The sequence below is a fragment of the Ovis canadensis genome, chromosome 16 (assembly GCF_042477335.2).
Source record: "Ovis canadensis isolate MfBH-ARS-UI-01 breed Bighorn chromosome 16, ARS-UI_OviCan_v2, whole genome shotgun sequence".
Classification (NCBI taxonomy): Eukaryota; Metazoa; Chordata; class Mammalia; order Artiodactyla; family Bovidae; genus Ovis; species Ovis canadensis.
Window position 1 is genome coordinate 16,835,761 of NC_091260.1, and position 21,045 is coordinate 16,856,805.

At 44.3% G+C, this 21,045-nt stretch overlaps 2 protein-coding genes and 1 long non-coding RNA gene across 26 annotated transcripts in view; 1 reads left to right on the forward strand and 2 right to left on the reverse strand.

The window, feature by feature from the left end:
• FBXW11 (F-box and WD repeat domain containing 11) overlaps positions 1 to 1,329 on the reverse strand; it is a 130,755-nt gene extending 129,426 nt beyond the window's left edge. For 5 of the 24 annotated variants that reach the window (XM_069556033.1, XM_069556038.1, XM_069556043.1 and 2 more), the window contains exon 1: positions 905 to 1,098. Coding sequence is in view for 12 of the 24 variants with exons in the window: in XM_069556034.1 (XP_069412135.1) it covers positions 905 to 949 (45 nt within the window). In the remaining 12 variants the exon portion in view is untranslated. Of the gene's footprint in view, positions 1 to 904 lie in introns of all 24 variants that reach the window. The other 19 variants (XM_069556048.1, XM_069556050.1, XM_069556025.1 and 16 more) reach the window with 12 other exon arrangements.
• LOC138421688 (uncharacterized) lies at positions 1,009 to 14,396 on the forward strand. The gene is made up of 3 exons (XR_011249596.1): positions 1,009 to 1,557; positions 6,950 to 7,070; positions 9,747 to 14,396. It is a non-coding gene; the product is annotated as an uncharacterized lncRNA (long non-coding RNA).
• Positions 14,397 to 14,406: 10 nt separating this feature from the next.
• Positions 14,407 to 21,045, reverse strand: part of STK10 (serine/threonine kinase 10) — a 152,773-nt gene continuing 146,134 nt past the window's right edge. The window contains exon 21 of the transcript XR_011249595.1: positions 14,407 to 15,710. The gene's annotated coding sequence lies outside the window, so the exon portion shown is untranslated. The remainder of the gene's footprint in view (positions 15,711 to 21,045) is intronic.

Genomic DNA, 21,045 nt, shown 5'->3' on the forward strand with positions numbered 1-21,045 from the left:
CTGGGGTGTTGGTGGGTTCAGAGAGTCTGGCCTGGCTACCAAAGGTTTCTAAACAGAAGAGAGATCGCTTCCCCTGGGCCGTAGGCTCCCCTCTCCTTTTTTTTCTAGAAGAAAGAACTGGCGGCAGTGATGAGGACAGCCCCTCCCCCATCCTCCCCAATTTTCCCAAAGCAGCTCAGGAAAACGTGAAGTTACAGTTTCTCTTTCCAGGGAGATGGAATCCAGAGTACCTACGGCCTTGCTCTGCAAACATCCCTCTCGGCCGAGTAGGAAACCCTTTGTCCGAGAAGCCGGACACCACAGGGGGCCGGGAAAGAGGCCCCTTTTCGGTCACAGCCTCCAACCCGAAAGCTCTCCACCTCCTCCCCCATAGGGCCGATGCCGGCATCAATACAGCCCTAGGTCGAGACGAGGGTGCTGAGACCCCTTCCGGGATGCGGAGGCTACGGCCCTGGAGATCTACTCAGTACCCTCTCCCATCACCATCTCACTCGGCCTGAGTGGGGCTGGCAAGAGCGATGCAGGCCTGGACTGGAGAAACAGAGAAGGGAAAAAAAAAAAACAAAACCTTCTAAAGAGGGAACCGGGATGCTAGAGTGAGTGTGAGCTAAGGCCACAGCCTAAGCCAGCGAGGGTCGTTCGAGGGACGGGCCCGGAGATAGAAGGGAGGGAGGGTGGGAGGAAAACCGAGGGGCATGGAGGGGGCCGGGCCGGGTCCGGCCTGTGAGCTCGAGGGATCCGGAGGAACCGCGCCGGGCCAGAGGCCAGGCAAGGCGGGGGGCCCAGGTCCGGGCCGAGGCAGCAGGGAAGGGCCAGGGCTGGCCTCGCGCCGGACGTTGAGGTGGGCAGGCCCGCCCGGGGCCGGTCGGACGGAAGAACGGACGGTCCAGCGGGCCGCACTCACCATGAGCTCGATGGTCTTGTCCTCAATCACCGAGTCGGGCTCCATGGCGGCCCCGGCGGCCCCGCCTCGCTCTCCCCGCGCAGCAGCGAACGGCCCGGGCGGAGGAGGCGACGGCGGAGGCGGCAGAGGCGGAGGCGGCTCTCGCACCCACTCTCGCTGCCAGCCCGCCCGGGCCGCCGGCAGCTCCGCCCTCCCCCTCGGCGAACGCAGTACGCAGAGCGAGGACTACAGCTCCCGGCAGGCGCCGCGAGCGACGCAGAGCGTTGTGGGGACGAGAGTCCGGCAGCAGGCCACTCTCTCCCGGCTGCTCGAAGCGGAATTTGGAGCGGAAAGCAGCACTGGACTGTGAATGCGAGACCTGCAGACCTGAAGATTTAAGGGCTCTCTCAAAGTGGGGCCTGGGCAGCGGCCCAACTACATGTCCCAGAAAGCCCTGCTCTCGGGTTCTCCTTCCGGCTGCCTTATCCTGACTTCCTGGCAGCCCGAGGCTACCCGGACCGGCACCGAAACTCCGAGGCAACTCTTCACTTGTCAGAGATACTGCGACCGATTTCCGCACATGCGCGCTCGATGTCTGCAGCGCCCACTCGACGCTGAAGTAGCGGCGCGACTGGTCCGCTAGCGTTTACGATAGGGTGAGGTGTGGACGACAGGTGGGTTCGACGTGCGACAGGAGGGGGTGGTCTTGGGGCTCAGGCGTGGGAGAGCGGCCCACGAACGGCAGAATCTCAGGCAGACGGGTAGGCGTCCTAGGCGTGTCGGAAAGTTAGTAGGGGAGGAGAAGGTTTATGGTCTATATACACCACGTACCGGGAGGAACTGAGAAATGAAAGGGGATCCGTGTATATTGAGCCCCTTTCATTGATTTGTTCAGAAAATATGTTTCCAAACTTCCAGCCTCTGCTGGGTACCAGTGTAGGCACTGGAAATTCAACTCTGAACCTTACAGACAAGGCCTCTCTGCTGAAGGAGCTTAATTCCAGGGAGGGGAAGACAGGCATTAATCGCAGGAGTGACAGGTGCTAAGAAGGAATACAGCTGGAGACGCCTTCCAGTGAATTCTGCCTTCAGCTCTGTGTGAACGTTGTCGTCTGTCAGTACCCTCTAACAAAGGGGAGCAAAGGCACACCCATAGCTGAACAAGTGGAGTTTACTACTGGGTGCGGGAAGGGAGGACACACACCACGAAGAACCGTAGAGCATCTCAGAAGGAGTTGTCAGGTGGTTTGGAAGAGGGTTTAAGGAAGTGGGGCTTTATTCTAGATAAGATGCTGTCAGGAAGTGGGGTAATTCTCTGATTGGCTATCCCAATAAACCTTACCTAGAAAGAAAGAATGCTAGAATGAGGCTAAAACTCTAATTGGTAGAGAAGCAGGAGTCCCTCATTAGCCAGGCTGGGGGATGTTTGGTCATTTTTTATGGTTTGGACAATGTATATGTTTTATCTGTGTTCAAATGTAATTAAGGAGGGGTATTGCTTTTGTATTGCTCTGTCATGGTCTCAGAATGGCTTTGTCTACCGTTAATTGTTCTCTGAAATTATATTTAACAGAGGAACACAAAGCCAGCTAAGACGGCCAGGTTTATCATCTCATAGCATTACTACCGGTCCAGTTGTATCAGGCCAGCTTCCAAATGTTGGCCGTTCTCAAGTGTTTCGCATTCTCTGCACCTGTAAAGTGAAGGAACTAGATGACCTAGAAATCGTTCCGTTTCCAAGGATCAAGTTATTAGAGTAATTTATATGCAGGAAGGACACAGTGTAAAGTTCTGTGCAGGTAGATTTTGAGTTCCATAGCCCTTATCTGCTGCTTTCCACTGAAGGAACCGAAACAGCACAGAATTAGAAAGTTATTGCTGCTAACTTGGTGTCTGATTTTCACCCTACCCTTTGCCTCTCTGAGCCTTGAGACATTCATTAGTGGAATAAAGGGGTTAAAATAAATGACCTCTGTTTCAGTTACATATTGCATCTTACAAACCACCTCCAAGACATAGTAGTTTAAAAAAACAGTGCTTTATTATTATTTACATTGTGTGGGTTAACTGGACTCAGCTGGGCCTACGTAGTTTAAGCTGAGTTTACTCAAGGGAACACAATCAGCTGAGATCTCATCAAAACAGTTTCTCATCCTCCAGGGCCTCTCTTTCCCAGCTTCTTACCATTCAGGCTTTTGTATGGTGACTAGCTTCCAAGAGGACAAGCTCCAGTGAGCAAATGCTTACCAAGATTTGGTTGCCCACATTTCATTGGCTAAGACCAGCTGGATGGCCAAGCCCAAAGTCAGCGTGGAAAAGGCCTATACAAGCTTGTGAATTCAGAGGCATAGTTCACTGGGGCTCACTAATGTAGCAGCCAATCAAGACCTTTAAAGTGTCAGCACTTGCCACAGAAACTAGCAAGGGGCTAGGGTCGGAATCACAAGCTAAATATGAACCCCCATTATATATGTTTGTCCTGCACTTTTTTATTGTTTCAAAGTTGACAGTTACACATTTTCAAATCTGAATTTCTAACCTGTCTTGAAAAATCAGATTATCTGGTTGTATTGGATCTGCATGGCAGCAATACGCAGGGGTTAAATAGAATTGAGGCTTCCTAGGAAGGAAAGTTATGACCAACCTAGATAGCATATTAAAAAGCAGAGACATAACTTTAACCAGCAAAGGTCCATCTAGTTAAGGCTATGGTTTTTCCAGTGGTCATGTATGGAAGTGAGAGTTGGACCATAAAGAAAGCTGAGAGCCAAAGAATTGATGCTTTTGAACTGTGGTGTTGGAGAAGACTCTTGAGACTCCCTTGGACTGCAAGGAGATCCAACCAGTCCATCCTAAAGGAGATCAGTCCTGAGTGTTCATTGGAAGGACTGATGCTGAAGCTGAAACTCCAGTACTTTGGCCACCTGATGCGAAGAGCTGACTCATTGGAAAAGACCCTGATGCTGGGAGGGATTGGGGACAGGAGGAGAAGGGGACGACAGAGGATGAGATGGCTGGATGGCATCACCGACTTGATGGACATGAGTTTGAGTAAACTCCGGGACTCGGTAATGGACATGGAGGCCTGGTGTGCTGTGGTTCATGGGGTCGTAAAGAGTCAGACACAACTGAGCAACTGAACTGAACTGAGGCAGCTCTAGTGGTAAAGAGCCTTCTTGCCAATGCAGGAGACCTACAAGATGGAGTTTCCATCCCTGCATCGGGAAGATCCCCTGGAGAAGGAAATGGCAACCCACTCCAGTATTCTTGCCTGGGAAATCCTATGGACAGAGGAGTTTGGCAGGCTATAGTCCATAGCATTGCAAAGAGTCAGACATAACTGAAGCAGCTTAGCAGACATGAACGTGAATAGCAATTACCTTCTTTATGTAAAGCATGAACTCTAGATTGCCACTGTTACCACTGCTCCCTGTTGCCTTATATCTGCGTGCTTTACTTGTTTAAGTTGTACACTTAACCCATATAGATATTTGAATTTGCAACCCTGGGCATTGGAACTATAATGGAGATAACTCAAGGTTTCTATCCTTTTATGAAAACCGTATCCCACCTTAAGAGGGAAAAAATACTGATATTATAGGGTCGAATTCTAGGAGCTCAGTGAGATGAAAAAGTTGTGTATATGATAGAAATCATTCCCAAGCTGTGTAAGAGGCAAGCTGAGCCAAGACTTACCACTGTGCTCTTTCCTCTCCTCAAGCAAGAACTCAAGTATTTACATATTTTTTTTCTTCAGCTTGATGGCAACTGGCAATTAGATTTGTCATAGACAGTGGCAGAAGACCTTGGGGTTTATATAACACGCCAAAACCAAACTGATACAGGTCCATGATCCCTCAACCAAAACCTTGAGGTCCAGATATGCTTCAATGTTCAGAATCGTTCAGATTGTACACAGGCAGTGTGATGTACATACTGTATATATAATGTGATACTCCCAAGGGGTCTTGGACAGCAGTTCATAATCAAATACATACATTTTTCTGTAGCAGAGCCTGTAAGTGCCTATTAGCAATTTATAGCCTCTCAGTTCCAAATCCACCCTTCCTTTCCATGATTTGAAATACTGGAGTGGGACCTTGTAAATATTTACCAGCTGACAGTGCTTAACTTTGTCAATAGAGAGCCCTAGAGGGAAACAGCCAAATGAAGGGTCTTCTCTTCCCTGTTCCAGAATAGCCTTTTCCTTCTTGCCTTTGTGGCACAGCAGCAGATGGCTTGCAGAACCCACACACACGTGTGGTTGGAACATCCAGAGAGGGCTTCCCAGTGAGTTCAGTGGCACCTCAGCAGGGTTTCCCACTTGCCAGCCCCAACGTGTCCACCTCAGCAAACTTCACCATCCAGTGGGCTATAACTGTCCTCTCTCTAGTAAGATTTGAATCTCACCGGAGCAGTGGGGGTGGGAGATTCTTCCAAGTCTCTTCCTCCCCTTGAGTCCTCTGCCTCAGTCTCAAAGGTGGTAGCTTCTCCCAGTAACTGCTACCTCTGTATTCTTCAGAGTTGTCTTTACTCCAATACCCTGTTAACAATTTTTTACGTTAAATTTACCCAAAAGAGTGTATGGCAGATGTGAGGATGTGTGATTTCCAAGACTAGGTCATGAGAGTTGTGGGTTCGTCCTTGCTCCCTCTATCTTGGATTACTCACTCTGGAGGAAGCAAGCTGCCGTGTCATGAGGACATGTAAGCAGCCTTCCGTAACCTCCGTGTGGTAAGGAACTGAGGCCACCTGCCAACAGCCAGCTCTACCTTTCCAGACCTGTGAGTAAGCCGTCTTGGAAGCCATCTCCTCCCACCTCAGTTGGTCCTTTAGATAACTAGTCTCATTCAAAACTTGACCTCGTGAGATACCCTGAGCCAAGACCCACCCATCCAAGCCATTCCTCAACTTCTGCCCTGCAGAGGCTGTATGAGATAATAAATGTTTATTATTTTAAGCATTTTTAAATGTATATTATTTTATTATTATTTTAAATTTTTATATAATTTGATATGCAGCAACAGAAAACTGAGAGTTACCCCCCAAAAAAATAGTTCAAATACTGAACTTAGTGAGTTCTCTTGTAATCAGGGCACCATAAAACCTTGGTAGCGCTTTGTATCTTTCCTTTTCTTATGAATACTTTCAAAGATAAAGAATGGTACTTTAAAATGTATATTTTGATCTGTGCTGACTTTTCTGAGTTCAAATACGTTGTAAAGAAGGATAGTACAGTGAAATTTTGACATAACTCATTCCCAACTAATGTAAAGAACAAAATTCTCTTCAAGAATCTTGTGAAAGTGAAGGAAAAAGAATGTTGGGAAGTATTGAAGGTAGAAGCCCCTCATTTTATCCACATGACAAGGTTCTATGCCTTATCCATTTATGTATAGAATCTAGAAAAAAAGATAGTTGTCATGATATCCATGCTGCTGCTGCTAAGTCGCTTCAGTCATGTCCGACTCTGTGTGACCCCATATGAGAACATTTATTTGAAGTGGAAAAACAAAGCCGTACTTTTTCTAACTTGGCTGACTGGTTTGATAGCACCAATAGATGTTACCAATAGACGAGGTAAGTCTTTAGTGCTGTAATTTTTAGGAAGATACATTTAAAGCACATAAGGAAAAAACATTTCCTCAATTAATTTACTGGCAAATGTATTGAAATTAACATTTGTATCTTCCCCACTGATTTTTTTTTTTTACTTATCAAGTTACATAAGACCTCGAAGTGAAAGGGTAAAAAAGGTGTAGAGTGGAATACATTGTGCCACCGTGGCAAATTAACTCTGCATCATCCAGAAGTCAATCAGGGAAACAGCACCAGTAAGATGGTTCCTAGGGGCTTTTTGTACAAGTTGACCTCACATAATTGTCCAGTTAGTTTAGCAATCTCTGTAAGGTTGTAGGTGTTGTACTGATGCTGGATTTTCAAGTCACAGGGCAGGCAGTCAAGACAAGAAGAGAGATGTAAGGTGGGGAAGGGCGGGCATACAAGTCAGACAAAACCTGTGTCAGTCCTCACTGCCCTAACCTTGGTGGTATGTATGTCTTGCAGAGCCTGGAGCCCTTTGTCAGGGAACTGAACACACACACCTGCCCAGGAACTGGAGAAACTGGAGGAGTCTCTAGAGGAAGGTGAAGGGATTGCCGACCCAGCTGTTCCTCACATGAAGCAGGTGAGTGAGCAAGCAGATCAGTGACAGTGTATGTGGGCTACAAGTGACTGCAGTTTCACTTCCATCTTCCAAATCCTGGCATCTGGTGGCTCACCCTGATCAGAACCGTACAGGAACAGAATTTGGAGAAATGTAGTTTAGCTTAGTCAAGCTGACATGTTTCCACACCCTGGAAACATCGTGGCATCTTATATATGTCTTGTTCATACAAGGTCGAATGGAGTCAGCTAGCCTTCCGTCTTACATTACTGTACGCCATCTAGAATCCATGGTCTCCGATATTGCTGGAATAGAGGAAAAGCTCACCAGCTTATTCAGAAACACATTATTCCTGCTCACTATTCATTAGGACCTAATCATGTGGCCCTAAGAAGCTGCAAAGGAAGCCGAATTTGATGAATACAAAGGAATTTTGGTAGAGGATTTGTGCTATACCAACAAAATTAATATTTATTTCATAAATCTTGGTTAAGATTTTTTAGTACATTTCCCAGAAATTGAGAAAAGGAATTTCTCCAGTGAATATACAAAAAAATCATTTTACTAGTCAGGTGGTTTCCAATACTTTGCTTTCAAAAAAACTGGAGGATTGATTTGAGTTTTAATGATAATTTAAGATAATTTTCCTAACAGACCACTATGTACTATTTGACATGACAACTTGGAAATAATCTTTAAAGTTGCATGCTATTTCTGTGAGAAATGTTTATTCTTCTATGAACAAGTTTTCCTAGTACTAACATCTGTAAAAATAAAATGTAAAAATGTATTTATATTTGACACTGAGCCCTGTCTCATTCTAACAAGTAATCATATTTGGATATGCAAGTTCAGTTCAGTTCAGTCACTCAGTCGTGTCCTACTCTTTGCAACCCATGGACTGCAGCACACCAGGCCTCTGTCCATCACCAGCTCCCGGAGTCCACCCAAACCCATGTCCATTGAGTCGGTAATGCCATCCAACCATCTCATCCTCTGTCATCCCCTTCTTCTCCTGCCTCAATTTTTCCCAGCATCAGGGTCTTTTCAAATGAGTCACCTCTTCGCATCAGGTGGCTAAAATATTGGAGTTTCAGCTTCAACATCAGTCCTTTCAATAAACACCCAGTCTGATCTCCTTTAGGATGGACTGGTTGGATCTCCTTGCAGTCCAAGGGAGTCTCAAGAGTCTTCTCCAACACCACAGTTCAAAAGCATCAGTTGTTCCGTGCTCAGCTTTCTTTATAGTCCAACTCTCACCTCCATACAAGACAACTGGAAAAACCATAGCCCTGACTAACGGACCTTTGTCAGAAAGTAATATCTCTGCTTTTTAATATGCTGGCTTGGTTGGTCATAACTTTGCTTCCAAAGAGAGTCTTTTAATTTCATGGCTGCAGTTACCATCTGCAGTGATTTTGGAGCCCAGAAAAATAAAGTCAGCCACTGTTTCCACTGTTTCCCCATCTATTTACTATGAAATGATGGGACCGGGTGCCATGATCTTCATTTTCTGAATGTTGAGTTTTAAGCCAACTTTTTCACCCTCCTCTTTCACTTTCATCAAGAGGCTCTTTAGTTCTTCTTCACTTTCTGCCGTAGGGTGGTGTCATCTGCATATCTGAGGTTATTGATATTTCTCCCAGCAATCTTGATTGTGCTTCATCCAGCCCAGTGTTTCTCATGATGTACTCAGCATATAAGTTAAATAAGCAGGGTGACAATATATAGCCTTGACGTACTTCTTTTCCTATTTGGAACCAGTCTGTTGTTCCTTGTCCAGTTTAACGGTTGCTTCCTGACCTGCATACAGATTTCTCAAGAGGCAGGTCAGGTGGTCTGCTATTCCCATCTCTTTTAGAATTTTCAAGAGTTTATTGTGATCCACACAGTCAAAGGCTTTGGCATAGTCAATAAAGCAGAAATAGATGTTTTTTTGGAACTCACTTGCGTTTTCCATGATCCAGTAGATGTTGGTAATTTGATCTCTGGTTCCTCTGCCTTTTCTAAAACCAGCTAAAACATCAGGAAGTTCACGGTTCACATATTGCTGAAGCCTGGCTTCGAGAATTTTGAGCATTTCTTTACTAGCATGTGAGATGAGTGCCATTGTGCGGTAGTTTGAGCATTCTTTGGCATTGCCTTTCTTTGGGATTGGAATGAAAACACCTTTTCCAGTCCTGTGGCCACTGCTGAGTTTTCCAAATTTGCTGGCATATTGAGTGCAGCACTTTCACAGCATCATCTTCCAGGATTTGAAATAGGTCCACTGGAATTCCATCACCTCCACTAGCTTTGTTGGTAGTGGTGCCTCCTAAGGCCCACTTGACTTCACATTCCAGGATGTCTGGCTCTAGGTGAGTGATCACACCATCGTGATTATCTTGGTTGTGAAGATCTTCTTTGTACAGTTCTTCTGTGTATTCCTGCCACCTCTTCTTAATATCTTCTGCTTCTGTTAGGTCCATACCATTTCTGTCCTTTATTCAGCCCATTTTGCATGAAATGTTCCCTTAGTATCTCTAATTTTCTTGAAGAGATCTCTAGTCTTTCCCATACTGTTGTTTTCCTCTATTTCTTTGCATTGATCGCTGAGGAAGGCTTTCTTATCTCTCCTTGCTATTCTTTGGAACTCTGCATTCAAATGGGTGTGTCTTTCCTTTTCTCCTTTGCTTTTCACTTCCCTTCTTTTCACAGCTATTTGTAAGGCCTCCTGAGACAGCCATTTTGCAGCGCGGGTGGCTGCGACAGCGCACAAGCACAGCCAGGAGGAGCTACCCCACGTCCGAGGTAAGGAGCAGCGGCTGTGCTTTGCTGGAGCAGCCATGAACAGAGACCCCACGTCCAAGATAAGAGAAAGCCAAGTGAGACAGTAGGCACTGAGAGAGGGCATCAGAGGGCAGACAGACTGAAGCCACAATCACAACAACAGGCCAGTCTCATCACACAGACCACAGCCTTGTCTAACTCAGTGAAACCAAGCCATGCCGTGTGGGGCCACCCAAGACGGACCTCTCCGTGGTGGAGAGGTCTGACAGAACGTGGTCCACATTCTGAGAAGGGAATGGCAAACCACTTCAGTATTCTTGCCTTGAGAACCCCATGAACAGTATGAAAAGGCAAAAACATAGGACACTGAAAGATGAACTCCCCAGGTCAGCAGGTGCCCAATATGCTACTGGAGGTCAGTGGAGAAATGACTCCAGAAAGAATGAAGGGATGGAGCCAAAACAAAAACAACTCCCAGTTGTGGATGTGACTGGTGATAGAAGCAAGGTTTGATGCTGTAAAGAGCAATATTGCATAGGAACCTGGAATGTCAGGTCCATGAATCAAGGCAAATTGGAAGTGGTCAAACAAACAGGAGATGACAAGAGTGAACATCGACAGTCTAGAAATCAGCGAACTAAGATGGACTGGAATGGGTGAATTTAACTCAGATGACCATTATATGTACTACAGCGGGCAGGAATCCCTTAGAAGAAATGGAGTAGCCATCATGGTCAACAGAAGAGTCCAAAATACAGTACTTGGATGCAATCTCAAAAACGTCTCTGTTCGTTTCCAAGGTGAACCATTCAATATCACGGTAATCCAAGTCTATGCCCCAACCAGTAACGCTGAAGAACCTGAAGTTGAACGGTTCTATGAAGACCTACAAGACCTTCTAAAACTAACACCCAAAAAAGACGTCCTTTTCATCACAGGGGACTGGAATGCATAAGTAGGAAGTCAAGAAACACCTGGGGTAACAGGCAAATTTGGCCTTGGAGTACGGAATGAAGCAGGGCAAAGGCTAATAGAGTTGTGCCAAGAGAACGCACTGGTCACAGCAAACACCCTCTTCCAACAACACAAGAGAAGACTCTACACATGGACATCACCAGATGGTCGACACCGAAATCAGATTGATTATATTCTTTGCAGCCAAAGATGGAGAAGCTTTATACAGTCAACAAAAACAAGACCAGGAGCTGACTGTGGCTCAGATCATGAACTTATTGCCAAATTCAGACTTAAATTGAAGAAAGTAGGGAAAACCACTAGACCATTCAGGTATGACCTAAATCAAATCCCTTATGGTTATACAGTGGAAGTGAGAAATAGATTTAAGGGACTAGATCTGAAAGATAGAGTGCCTGATGAGCTATGGACAGAGGTTTGTGACATTGTACAGGAACAGGGATCAAGACCAGCCCCATGGAAAAGAAATGCAAGAAGGCAAAATGGCTGTCTGAGGAGGCCTTACAAATAATTATGAAAAGAAGGGAAGGGAAAAGCAAAGGAGAAAAGGAAAGATATAAGCATCTGAATGCAGAGTTCCAAAGAATAGCAAGGAGAGATAAAGCCTTCCTCAGCAATCAGTGCAAAGAAAGAGGAAAACAACAGAATGGGAAAGACTAGAGATCTCTTCAAGAAATTTAGAGATACCAAGGGAACATTTCATGCAAAGATGGGCTTGATAAAGGACAGAAACGGTATGGACCTAACAGAAGCAGAAGATATTAAGAAGAGGTGGCAGGAATACACAGAAGAACTGTACAAAGAAGATCTTCACAACCAAGATAATCACAATGGTGTGATCACTCACCTAGAGCCAGACATCCCGGAATGTGAAGTCAAGTGGACCTTAGACAGCATCACTACCAACAAAGCTAGTGGAGGTGATGGAATTCCAGTGGACCTATTTCAAATCCTGGAAGATGATGCTGTGAAAGTGCTGCACTCAATATGCCAGCAAATTTGGAAAACTCAGCAGTGGCCACAGGACTGGAAAAGGTCAGTTTGCATTCCAATCCCAAAGAAAGACAATGCCAAAGAATGTTCAAACTACCGCACAATTGCATTCATCTCACACGCTAGTAAAGTAATGCTCAAAATTCTCCAAGCCAGGCTTCAGCAATACGTGAACCATGAACTTCCTGATGTTTTAGCTGGTTTTAGAAAAGGCAGAGGAACCAGAGATCAAGTTGCCAACATCTGCTCGATCATCAAAAAAGCAAGAGAGTTCCAGGAAATCATGTATTTCTGCTTTATTGACTATGCCAAAGCCTTTGACTGTGTGGATCACAATAAACTGTGGAAAATTCAAGAGATGGGAATACCAGACCAGCTGACCTGCCTCTTGAGAAACCTTTATGCAGGTCAGGAAGCAGCAGTTAGGACTGGACATGGAACAACAGACTGGTTCCAAACAGGAAAAGGAGTACGTCAAGGCTATATATTGTCACCCTGCTTATTTAACTTCTATGCAGAGTACATCATGAGAAACGCTGGGCTGGAAGAAGCACAAGCTGGAATCAAGATTGCTGGGAGAAATATCAATAGCCTCAGATATGCAGATGACACCACCCTTATGGCAGAAAGTGAAGAGGAACTAAAAAGCCTCTTAATGAAACTGAAAGTGGAGAGCGAAAAAGTTGGCTTAAAGCTCAACATTCAGAAAACGAAGATCATGGCATCTGGTCCCATCACTTCATGGTAAATAGATGGGGAAACAGTGGAAACAGTGTCAGACTTTATTTCTTTGGGCTCCAAAATCACTGCAGGTGGTGACTGCAGCCATGAAATTAAAAGATGCTTACTCCTTGGAAGAAAAGTTATGACCAACCTAGATAGCATATTGAAAAGCAGAGACATTACTTCGCCAACAAAGGTCGGTCTAGTCAAGGGTATGGTTTTTCCAGTGGTCATGTTGGATATGAGGGTTGGACTGTGAAGAAAGCTGAGCGCCAAAGAATTGATGCTTTTGAACTGTGGTGTTGGAGAAGACTCCTGAGACTCCCTTGGACTGCAAGGAGATCCAGCCAGTCCATTCTGAAGATCAGCCCTGGGATTTCTTTGGAAGGAATGATGCTAAAGCTGAAACTCCAGTACTTTGGCCACCTCATGTGAAGAGCTGACTCACTGGAAAAGACTCTGATGCTGGGAGGGATTGGGGACAGGAGGAGAAGGGGACGACAGAGGATGAGATGGCTGGATGGCATCACGGACTTGATGGACATGAGTCTGAGTGAACTCTGGGAGTTGGTGATGGACAGGGAGGCCTGGTGTGCTGCGATTCATGGGGTTGCAAAGAGTCGGACATGACTGAGCAACTGAACTGACTGACTGACTGACTGAGATGAGTAATGAAACAATTTTTCAGTATCAACACACCGAAAATTTTAGATACCAGTTTAAGAAATGTAACTGCATAATGTTTGAAGATTTGAAGGGAGTGGTGATGTAAGCAAAAAGGGTTAAAGATTACTACTGTATATCACTGTGGTGACTGAAGAATGGGTCTTGCTACTGTGAGTGCCAGAATCTGAAGCCTTCAATCTTGAACAACACTAGACATCTTCCAAGAAGTCCTTGACCTAAATGTGAAAGAATTGGATTTGGATAATATACCTCCTCCATAGTAATGGGGGACTCCCCTGGTGGTCCAATGACTAAGACTCCTTGCTCCCAATGCTGGGGTTCAGTCCCTGTCAGAGAACTAGATCTCACATGCTGCAAGCAACTAAAGATCCCACAACTAAGACCACGTGCAGCCTAATAAATAAAAATAAATGTTAAAAAAATTTAATAACCAAAGACATACTTGTTGAAATAACCATCAGATAGTCAACCCTTTTGTCCCACTTCTGACTCATGAGTAGCTGCATGCAGGCAACCTACCCTACCACTGAAGGCTGTTAAGAGTCTAACCCTCTTCAAAATCATTTCTCTCTACTTTCCCGACCTGTGTTCTGGCTCTTCACATTTCCCTCACAGCTCCATACTTGCTCGGATCACTCTCTCTGGCATTTCTATGCTAGGGAGGATGAGGTGGGTACTAACAAATGAGATGAGAAATGAGAACAGACAAGAGCAAAATTCAGCAAGTTTGGTAAGAGTCTTTTTTTTAACCAAAGCGTATCCCAGGCCTTTCTGGAGGCTCTGAACAGCTTCGAGGGTTCCAGGTATTAAGACATTTATCCTAAGGAATCTCCTAAATTCTGAAGATAGATATAGATAAGATATAGAGAATAGATATAGATACAGAGGGATGCAGTTATGTAGGGATTTCCTGGTTAACTAAATTCTAGCTGGAAGAACAGAATCTATGTGACTGGGGTTTCAGGCGTGAACCCCAATGAGTGGTGCTTGTGTATTCAAGTTTGATCCGTTCCTGGCCTCATTCTGTCCCTCCCACCTAAATGGAAGTGTTGTGTGTCTGCCTTTTGCCTGTTTTTCTGTCTGCTAGAGGAACTTTGTAACCAGTTGGGGCTCAGAATTACCAAACTTGGAGTGAAGTGTCTGCAGGAGGACCATTATCAATGTAACAGGATGTTAAAATAAAACTCTTTCAGTCCAGAATTTCAGTTGTGGCCTCAAAGCTGAAAACAATAGGTGTCATTTAATACAAAGTCTTACATGAAGTTTGGAAGACCTGTGAAGAGACTACTGCAAAAAAAAAAAAAAAGAAAGAAAATCCTAGGAAATGCCCTGGTTGTCCAATGGTTAGGACTCTGTGCTTTCACTGCTGAGGGCCCAGATTCATTCCCTGGTTGGAGAACTACACTCTCGCAAACCTCACAGTGCAGGGGAAGAAAGAACAGTCCTGCCAACTAGTAAGCCCATCCCCGACTTTGAGGGTGTACAGGAGAGCCATGAAGACTGATTGGCAGAGGTGTAAGAGGATTTAGAGAGATTTTCCTTCCCAGTTCTCTGCAAGTACACTGATATGTGTTCCCTGAAGTTGCAAGACATGGGCACTGGTGCCTCATTCATGTGCGGAAAAGTAAGTACATTGGCCAGAGGCTGAGAAACACCTGTCTTGGGAAGGCTCATACTTCCTGAGTTCTGAGGGACAAAAATGTGTGGTTTGTAGGGGCCAGCTGTAGATTTTGCAAAAAAAAATTGTCTTGAAATAGTTGCTGACCAAGAGGACCATCTGAGGGGCCAGTGTGATCTCAATAGGTGTGCCTTGTTGGGGGAGTACCCCACAGAAAGTCAGAGATTAAGAGAGGAGGGGTTTCAGGTATCTGGCCAGAGGAGGTGTCTCTCATCTGAGAATAACAAGAACCCCAAAAAGTGGCCCATGTCTTTAGAGCACTCTGACGTGAAACACCTAGGACATAGAGGTGCCAGATTATAACTGGGCGAGTCAAGACATCTTTTCCCCTGCCTCAGATAGGGTTCCTCAGATGCAGACCCTGAGTCAAGGATCCTGTGAAGGGCTTTATTCAGGAGTGGTCCCAGCACTCTCCCACCCGTTCGAGAGGAAGTAAGAAAGGGAAGTTGTGCTTTCAGGCAGAGTTCCATGGAGAAGAGTGTGAGCTGCCCACTGATCCTGGTGTGGTGCTCCAGCATGGCCGTGACCACTCAGAGTCTGTCGTGGCTGGAGGGGAGGGAACTTGGCTTTCTTAGTCGTGGATCGGCAGGCTGCCCCTTGGTGCTTCTGGCCTGTGCAGAGTGTCACCAGCACAGGGGGCCATCCTCCAGAGAGCAGCTGGCATGGGTCTTTAGAAAGAAAAGCGCACGAAGCCAGAGGAGGAGATTAAGGGAATCTGGGTCTGAGCACTCACAGCACCTGCTGCATATCACCCCGCACACTGTTCAGATCCACCTGTTTTTTACATCAAGTTCACCTCATCACAACTTCTTCAAGATTTAAATTGGTTACAGTTTCTAGGAGAAAGATTAGAAGAAGGATATTAGAGGGATAAGCGACAGCTCTCACTGCTGCTGTTGGTACCAAGGCTGTAAATAATAATTTGTCATCTTCCTCTCTCTGTTCTGGATTTCCTCCTTTATACTGCTATAAAGTACAGCCATATACTTTAAAATATATATATATATATTGCTGCTGCTGCTGCTAAGTCACTTCAGTCATGTCCGACTCTGTGTGACCCCATGGACTGTAGCCCACCAAGCTCCTCTGTCCATAGGATTCTCCAGGCAAGAATACTGGAGTGGGTTTCCATTTCCTTCTCCAATGCATTCATGCTAGGTCGCTTCTGTCTTGTCCGACTCTGTGTGAACCTATGGACAGCAGCCCACCAGGCTCCTCTGTCCACGGGATTTTCTAGGCAAGAATATACTTTATATATATACAGTATACTTTTTTGACTATATTGCTTCTGCTGTTCTAGGTGGCTTGTCTTGAAGGGTGTCCCAGATCTTCATCCATGAGAGGTCTGAGGCCCTGGATAGTCATACCTTTATGAAGCTGGGGTTGCTGGGATTGGCCATTCAGCATGACAGCTGGCCTGGGGGAGAACACAGGCTCTCTGAGCTAGGACCTCTAAGGGGCCGTATTCGGCCCCCAGTTCTCACCCTTACTCAGGAGAACCGAACAAAGTCCTGCTCTAGCTCTTCTTCAAAGCGATGGGTCACGTCTACCTGGTCTTTGCGTCTTCTGGTTCCGTCTCTGTCTTATTTTACTTCTGTAATCTCAGTGTGTCCATATTAGATTCCTGCGGCTGCCACAACAAATGACCACAGACCTAGTGGCTTCAGACAGCAGAAGCGTGTCCTCTCACCCATTAAATAACAACTCCCTGTTTCCCCTCCCCGAGCCCCTGGAAACCACTATCCTACTTTTCCATTTCTGTGAATTTGACAACTCAAGGTACCTCATGAAATAGAATTATACATTATTTGCCCTTTGAGACAGGCTCTCTTCACTTAGTATATTCTCAGGGTTCATCCATGTTGTAGTATGAGTCCAAAGTCGTCCTCTTTTAAGGCAGGACTTAACGTATAAGAAAGGAGTCAGTTGTATTCCCCCGAATTCGTGTGCCACTTTTTTGTTTCTTTGTCCTCCCATTGATGGACACTTGGGCTGCCTCCACCTTTGGGCTTTTGTGAATAATCCTGCTATGAGCATGTGTATATAATATCTTAAGTCCCTGCTTTCGGTTCTTTTGGGTATATACTCACAAGTGGAACTGCTGGATCACATGATTATGTTTAATTGTTTGAGGAACTGCTATACAATTTTCTGTAGCAGCTGTACCACTTTACTTTCCCACCAGCAATATACAAGGGTTTCAGTCTCTGTGCAGTCTCACCAACCACTGTTATTTTCTGCTTTTTGATGATAGTTATCCTAATGAGTGTGAAATGGTGTCTTCCCTGGTTTTGATTTGTATTTCCCTTATGGTTAGTGACATTGAGTATCATTTCATGTGGCTATTTGCATATCATCTCTGGAGAAATATCTGTTCCTTTACTCATTTTTCAACCCAATTATTCTTTGTTTTGTTGGTGTTATTCTTGAGTTGTAGAAGTTCTCCATATATTCTGGATTTTAATTTCTTATCAAATATATGATTTAAAAATATTTCCTCCAATATTTTCACTCTGTTATAGTGTCCAGTGCACATAAATTATACATTTTATGTAAATATTTTTCATCTGCTGCCTGTACTTTTGGTGTCAAAGCCAAGACATAACTGCCAAATCCAGTGTTATGAAGCTTTTCCCATTTCCTTCTAAGTTTTATAGTTTTAGCTCTTACAGTTAGGTCTTTGATCTATTTTGAGTTCATTTTTGTGTATGGTGTAAAGCAAGGGTTCAGCTTCACTCTTTTGCCTTTTTCGCCTCTTCCAGTTTCTGGTGGCTCCTGGTTCCTTTGGTTGTGGAAACATGATTCCAATCTCTGCCTTTGTCTTCTCATGGCCTCTTTGTCTCCATGTGTCTCCTCTGTGCCTGTATCTTATAAGAAATCCATCACTGGCCCACGTTAATCTGAGATGATCTTAACTTGAGATCTTTAACTTAGTTGTGTCTGCAGAAACACTTATTCCAAATAAGGTCACATTCTGAAATTGTGTCTAGAAATATTGTGGGGAGGTCACCGTTCAGCCCGCTACAGTGTCCATTCTAATCTCCTTTGCTACGAGCAGTTTTGTTACCAGTGCTTTATTACCAGTCCTTTTCCTTGGAAGGTTCTCTAACACCCTCTGCCACATCCCACTTAGAGCACTCCATTCAGTGCAGTTAGCACCAGGTCCTGATCTACTGGCTTTTTTTTTTTCCCTACTGGCTTTTTAGCTGTATCTATTCATTATTTTCTTAGTGGTTGTTCCAGGTTTTGCATTATACCTCCTTAACTTTTCAGTGTATTTAGAGTTAATATTTTAACACCACCTAAAATATAGAAGCCTGGCAACTGTATGGATGCATTTATCCCTTCCCATCTTTTATGCCATGCTTAGTCACTTCAGTCGTGTCCAGCTCTCTGTGACCCTATGGACTATGGCCTGCCAGACTCCTCTGTCCATGGGATTCTCCAGGCAAGAATACTGGAGTGGGTCTTTTATGCCATAGGTGTCATATTTATTAATATTATGTCTGAATACGTTATAAACCACACAAGGCAAAGCTCTACATTTTACTGTAAATAGTATTTCTTTTAAAAGTCAGAGGAAGAAATAATCTTCTGCATTTACCCAGTTATTTACCATTTGTGATTCTCTGTATTCTTTGCACGTATCCAGTGTTCCATCTGGTGTCATTTCTTTCCAGTCTTCCTTTAGCATTTTTTTCAGTACCTCCCTGCTGACAATGAATTACTTTGTTTTTTCTTTTATCTGAAAATGCCTTTATTCATTCTTGAAGGATATTTTGGCTAGATTTAGAATTCTTGGTTAAGAAATTTTTTCTTTCCACACTTAAAGATGTTGGCTTTCTATTATATTAACTTCTTGGGGATCCTGTAAGAAATTACCACAAATGTCATGGCTGAGAACAACAAAATTTATTCTCTTGAAGCTTCTTATTAAAATGGTTTGATTTCCACCACCACCCACCAAAAAAAAAAAAAAAAAAAACAACCCACCTGCAGAGAGATAGTTTCACTTCTTCCTTCTTCCTTTCTGTTTATGATACCTTTTTTTCATTTTTCTTGCTTGATTGCTCAAGTAGGACTTCCAGTGCTCTGTTGAGTATGGGATGCTAAGATTAGGCACCCTTGTCTTGTTCCTGATCTTACGATGAGAGGCTTTCACCACTGAGTATATTAGCTGTACACTTATCATATATGACCTTTATTATGTTTAGGTACATTCTTTCCATATGTAATCTGTTAAGAGTGCTTTTCATGAACAGATGTTAAATTTCGTCAAATGCTTTTCCTGTGTCTATAGAAATGGTGTGATTTTTTTCCTTTAATGCTATTGATGTGATGTGTCATGTTAATTGGTTTGAATGTGTTGAAGCATCCTTACATCCCAGATGTAAATCTCATTTGATAATGATGAATGAACCTAATCTGCTGCTGAATTTGACTTGCTAGTATTTTATTGAGACTTTTTGCATCTGTATCCATTAGGGATACGGAACCTAATGTATCTTTGTGTACTAATGTAACTTAATGTACCTAATGTGGTTTTCTTTTCTGATGGTGTCCTTTTCTGGTTTTGGCCAGTGTGATGCTGGTCTTTTAAATGAGTTTGGAAGTGTTTCCCCCTCTTCAGTTTTTTAAATAGGACTTTGACCATTTGGTAGAACTCACTAGTGAAGTTATATGTTTGTATCTGGTTGTGGACTTGGTTTTGGGGAGGTTTTTGATTACTAATTCCATCTCTTGAGATTTTCTGTTTCTTCCTGATTCAGTTTTGCTAGGTTGCATGTTCTAGCAATTTATCCCTCTCTTCTAGGTTGTATAATTTTTTGCTTGTAATTGTTCATACTAGTCTCTAATGATCCTTTGTATTTCTGTGGCATCAGCTGTAATGATTTTCTTTTATTCCTTTTTTTAAAACCTGTTGTTTGTGGGGGAGGTTGTTTTTATTTTTTGGTTGCGATGGGTCTTTGTTGCTGCATGTGGGATTTTTCTAGTTGCGACAAGCGGAAGCTACTCTTCATTGTGGTTCACAGGCTTCTCATTGAGCTGGCTTCTCTTGTTGCAGAGTATAGGCTCTAGGAAATGGGCTTCAGTAGTTGCAGAACACAGGCTAGGAAGTTGGGGCACGCAGGCTCAGTAGTTGTGGCTTACGGGTCCTCGAGCACTCAGGCTTCAGTAGCTGTGGTGCAGGCTCAGTAATTGCAGTTCTTGAGCTCTAGATGGCAGGTTCAGTAATTGTGGCACATGGACTTCGGTTGCTGGTAAGCATGTGGAATCTTCCCAGACCAGGGACTAAACTTATGTCCCTGGCATTGGCAGGCATATTCCCATCCACTGCACCACCAGGGAAGTCCCTTTTCTTTTATTTCTGATTTTATTTGAGTTCTTTCTTCTTGCTGAGTCTAACTAAAGACTTAAACCAGTTTTGCTGAGTGTTAAGAACAAAAAGCATCACTCAGTTTCACTAATATTTTCTGTTGTCTGTTTAGTCTCCATTTCATTTATTTCTGTTTCCTTTTTCTGCTAACTTTGGACTCAGTCTATTATATTTTTGTTTCCTTAAAGCATAATTCAGTTCAGTTTAGTCACTCAGTCATGTCTGACTCTGCGATGCCATGGACTGCAGCACGCCAGGCCTCCCTGTCCAACACCAACTCCCAGACTCTACCCAACCTCATGTCCATCGAGTCAGTGATGCCATCCAGCCATCTCATCCTCTGTCGTCCCCTTCTCCTCCACCCTCAATCTTTCCCAGCATCAGGGTCTTTTCAAATGAGTCAGCTCTTTGCCTCAGGTGGCCAAAGTATTGGAGTTTCACCTTCAACATCAGTCCTTCCAATGAACACCCAGGACTGATCTCCTTTAGGATGGACTGGTTGGATCTCCTTGCAGTCCAAGAAACTCTCAAGAGTTTTCTCCAACACCACAGTTCAAAAGCATCAATTCTTCAGCACTTAGCTTTCTTCACATTCCAACTCTCACTTCCATACATGACCACTGGAAAAACCATATCCTTGACTAGACGGACCTTAGTCGGCAAAGTAATGTCTCTGCTTTTTAATATATTGTCAAGGTTGGTCATAGCTTTTCTCCCAAGGAGCAAGTGTCTTTTAATTTCATGGCTGAAGTCACCATCTGCAGTGATTTTGGAGCCCCCAAAAATAAATTCTG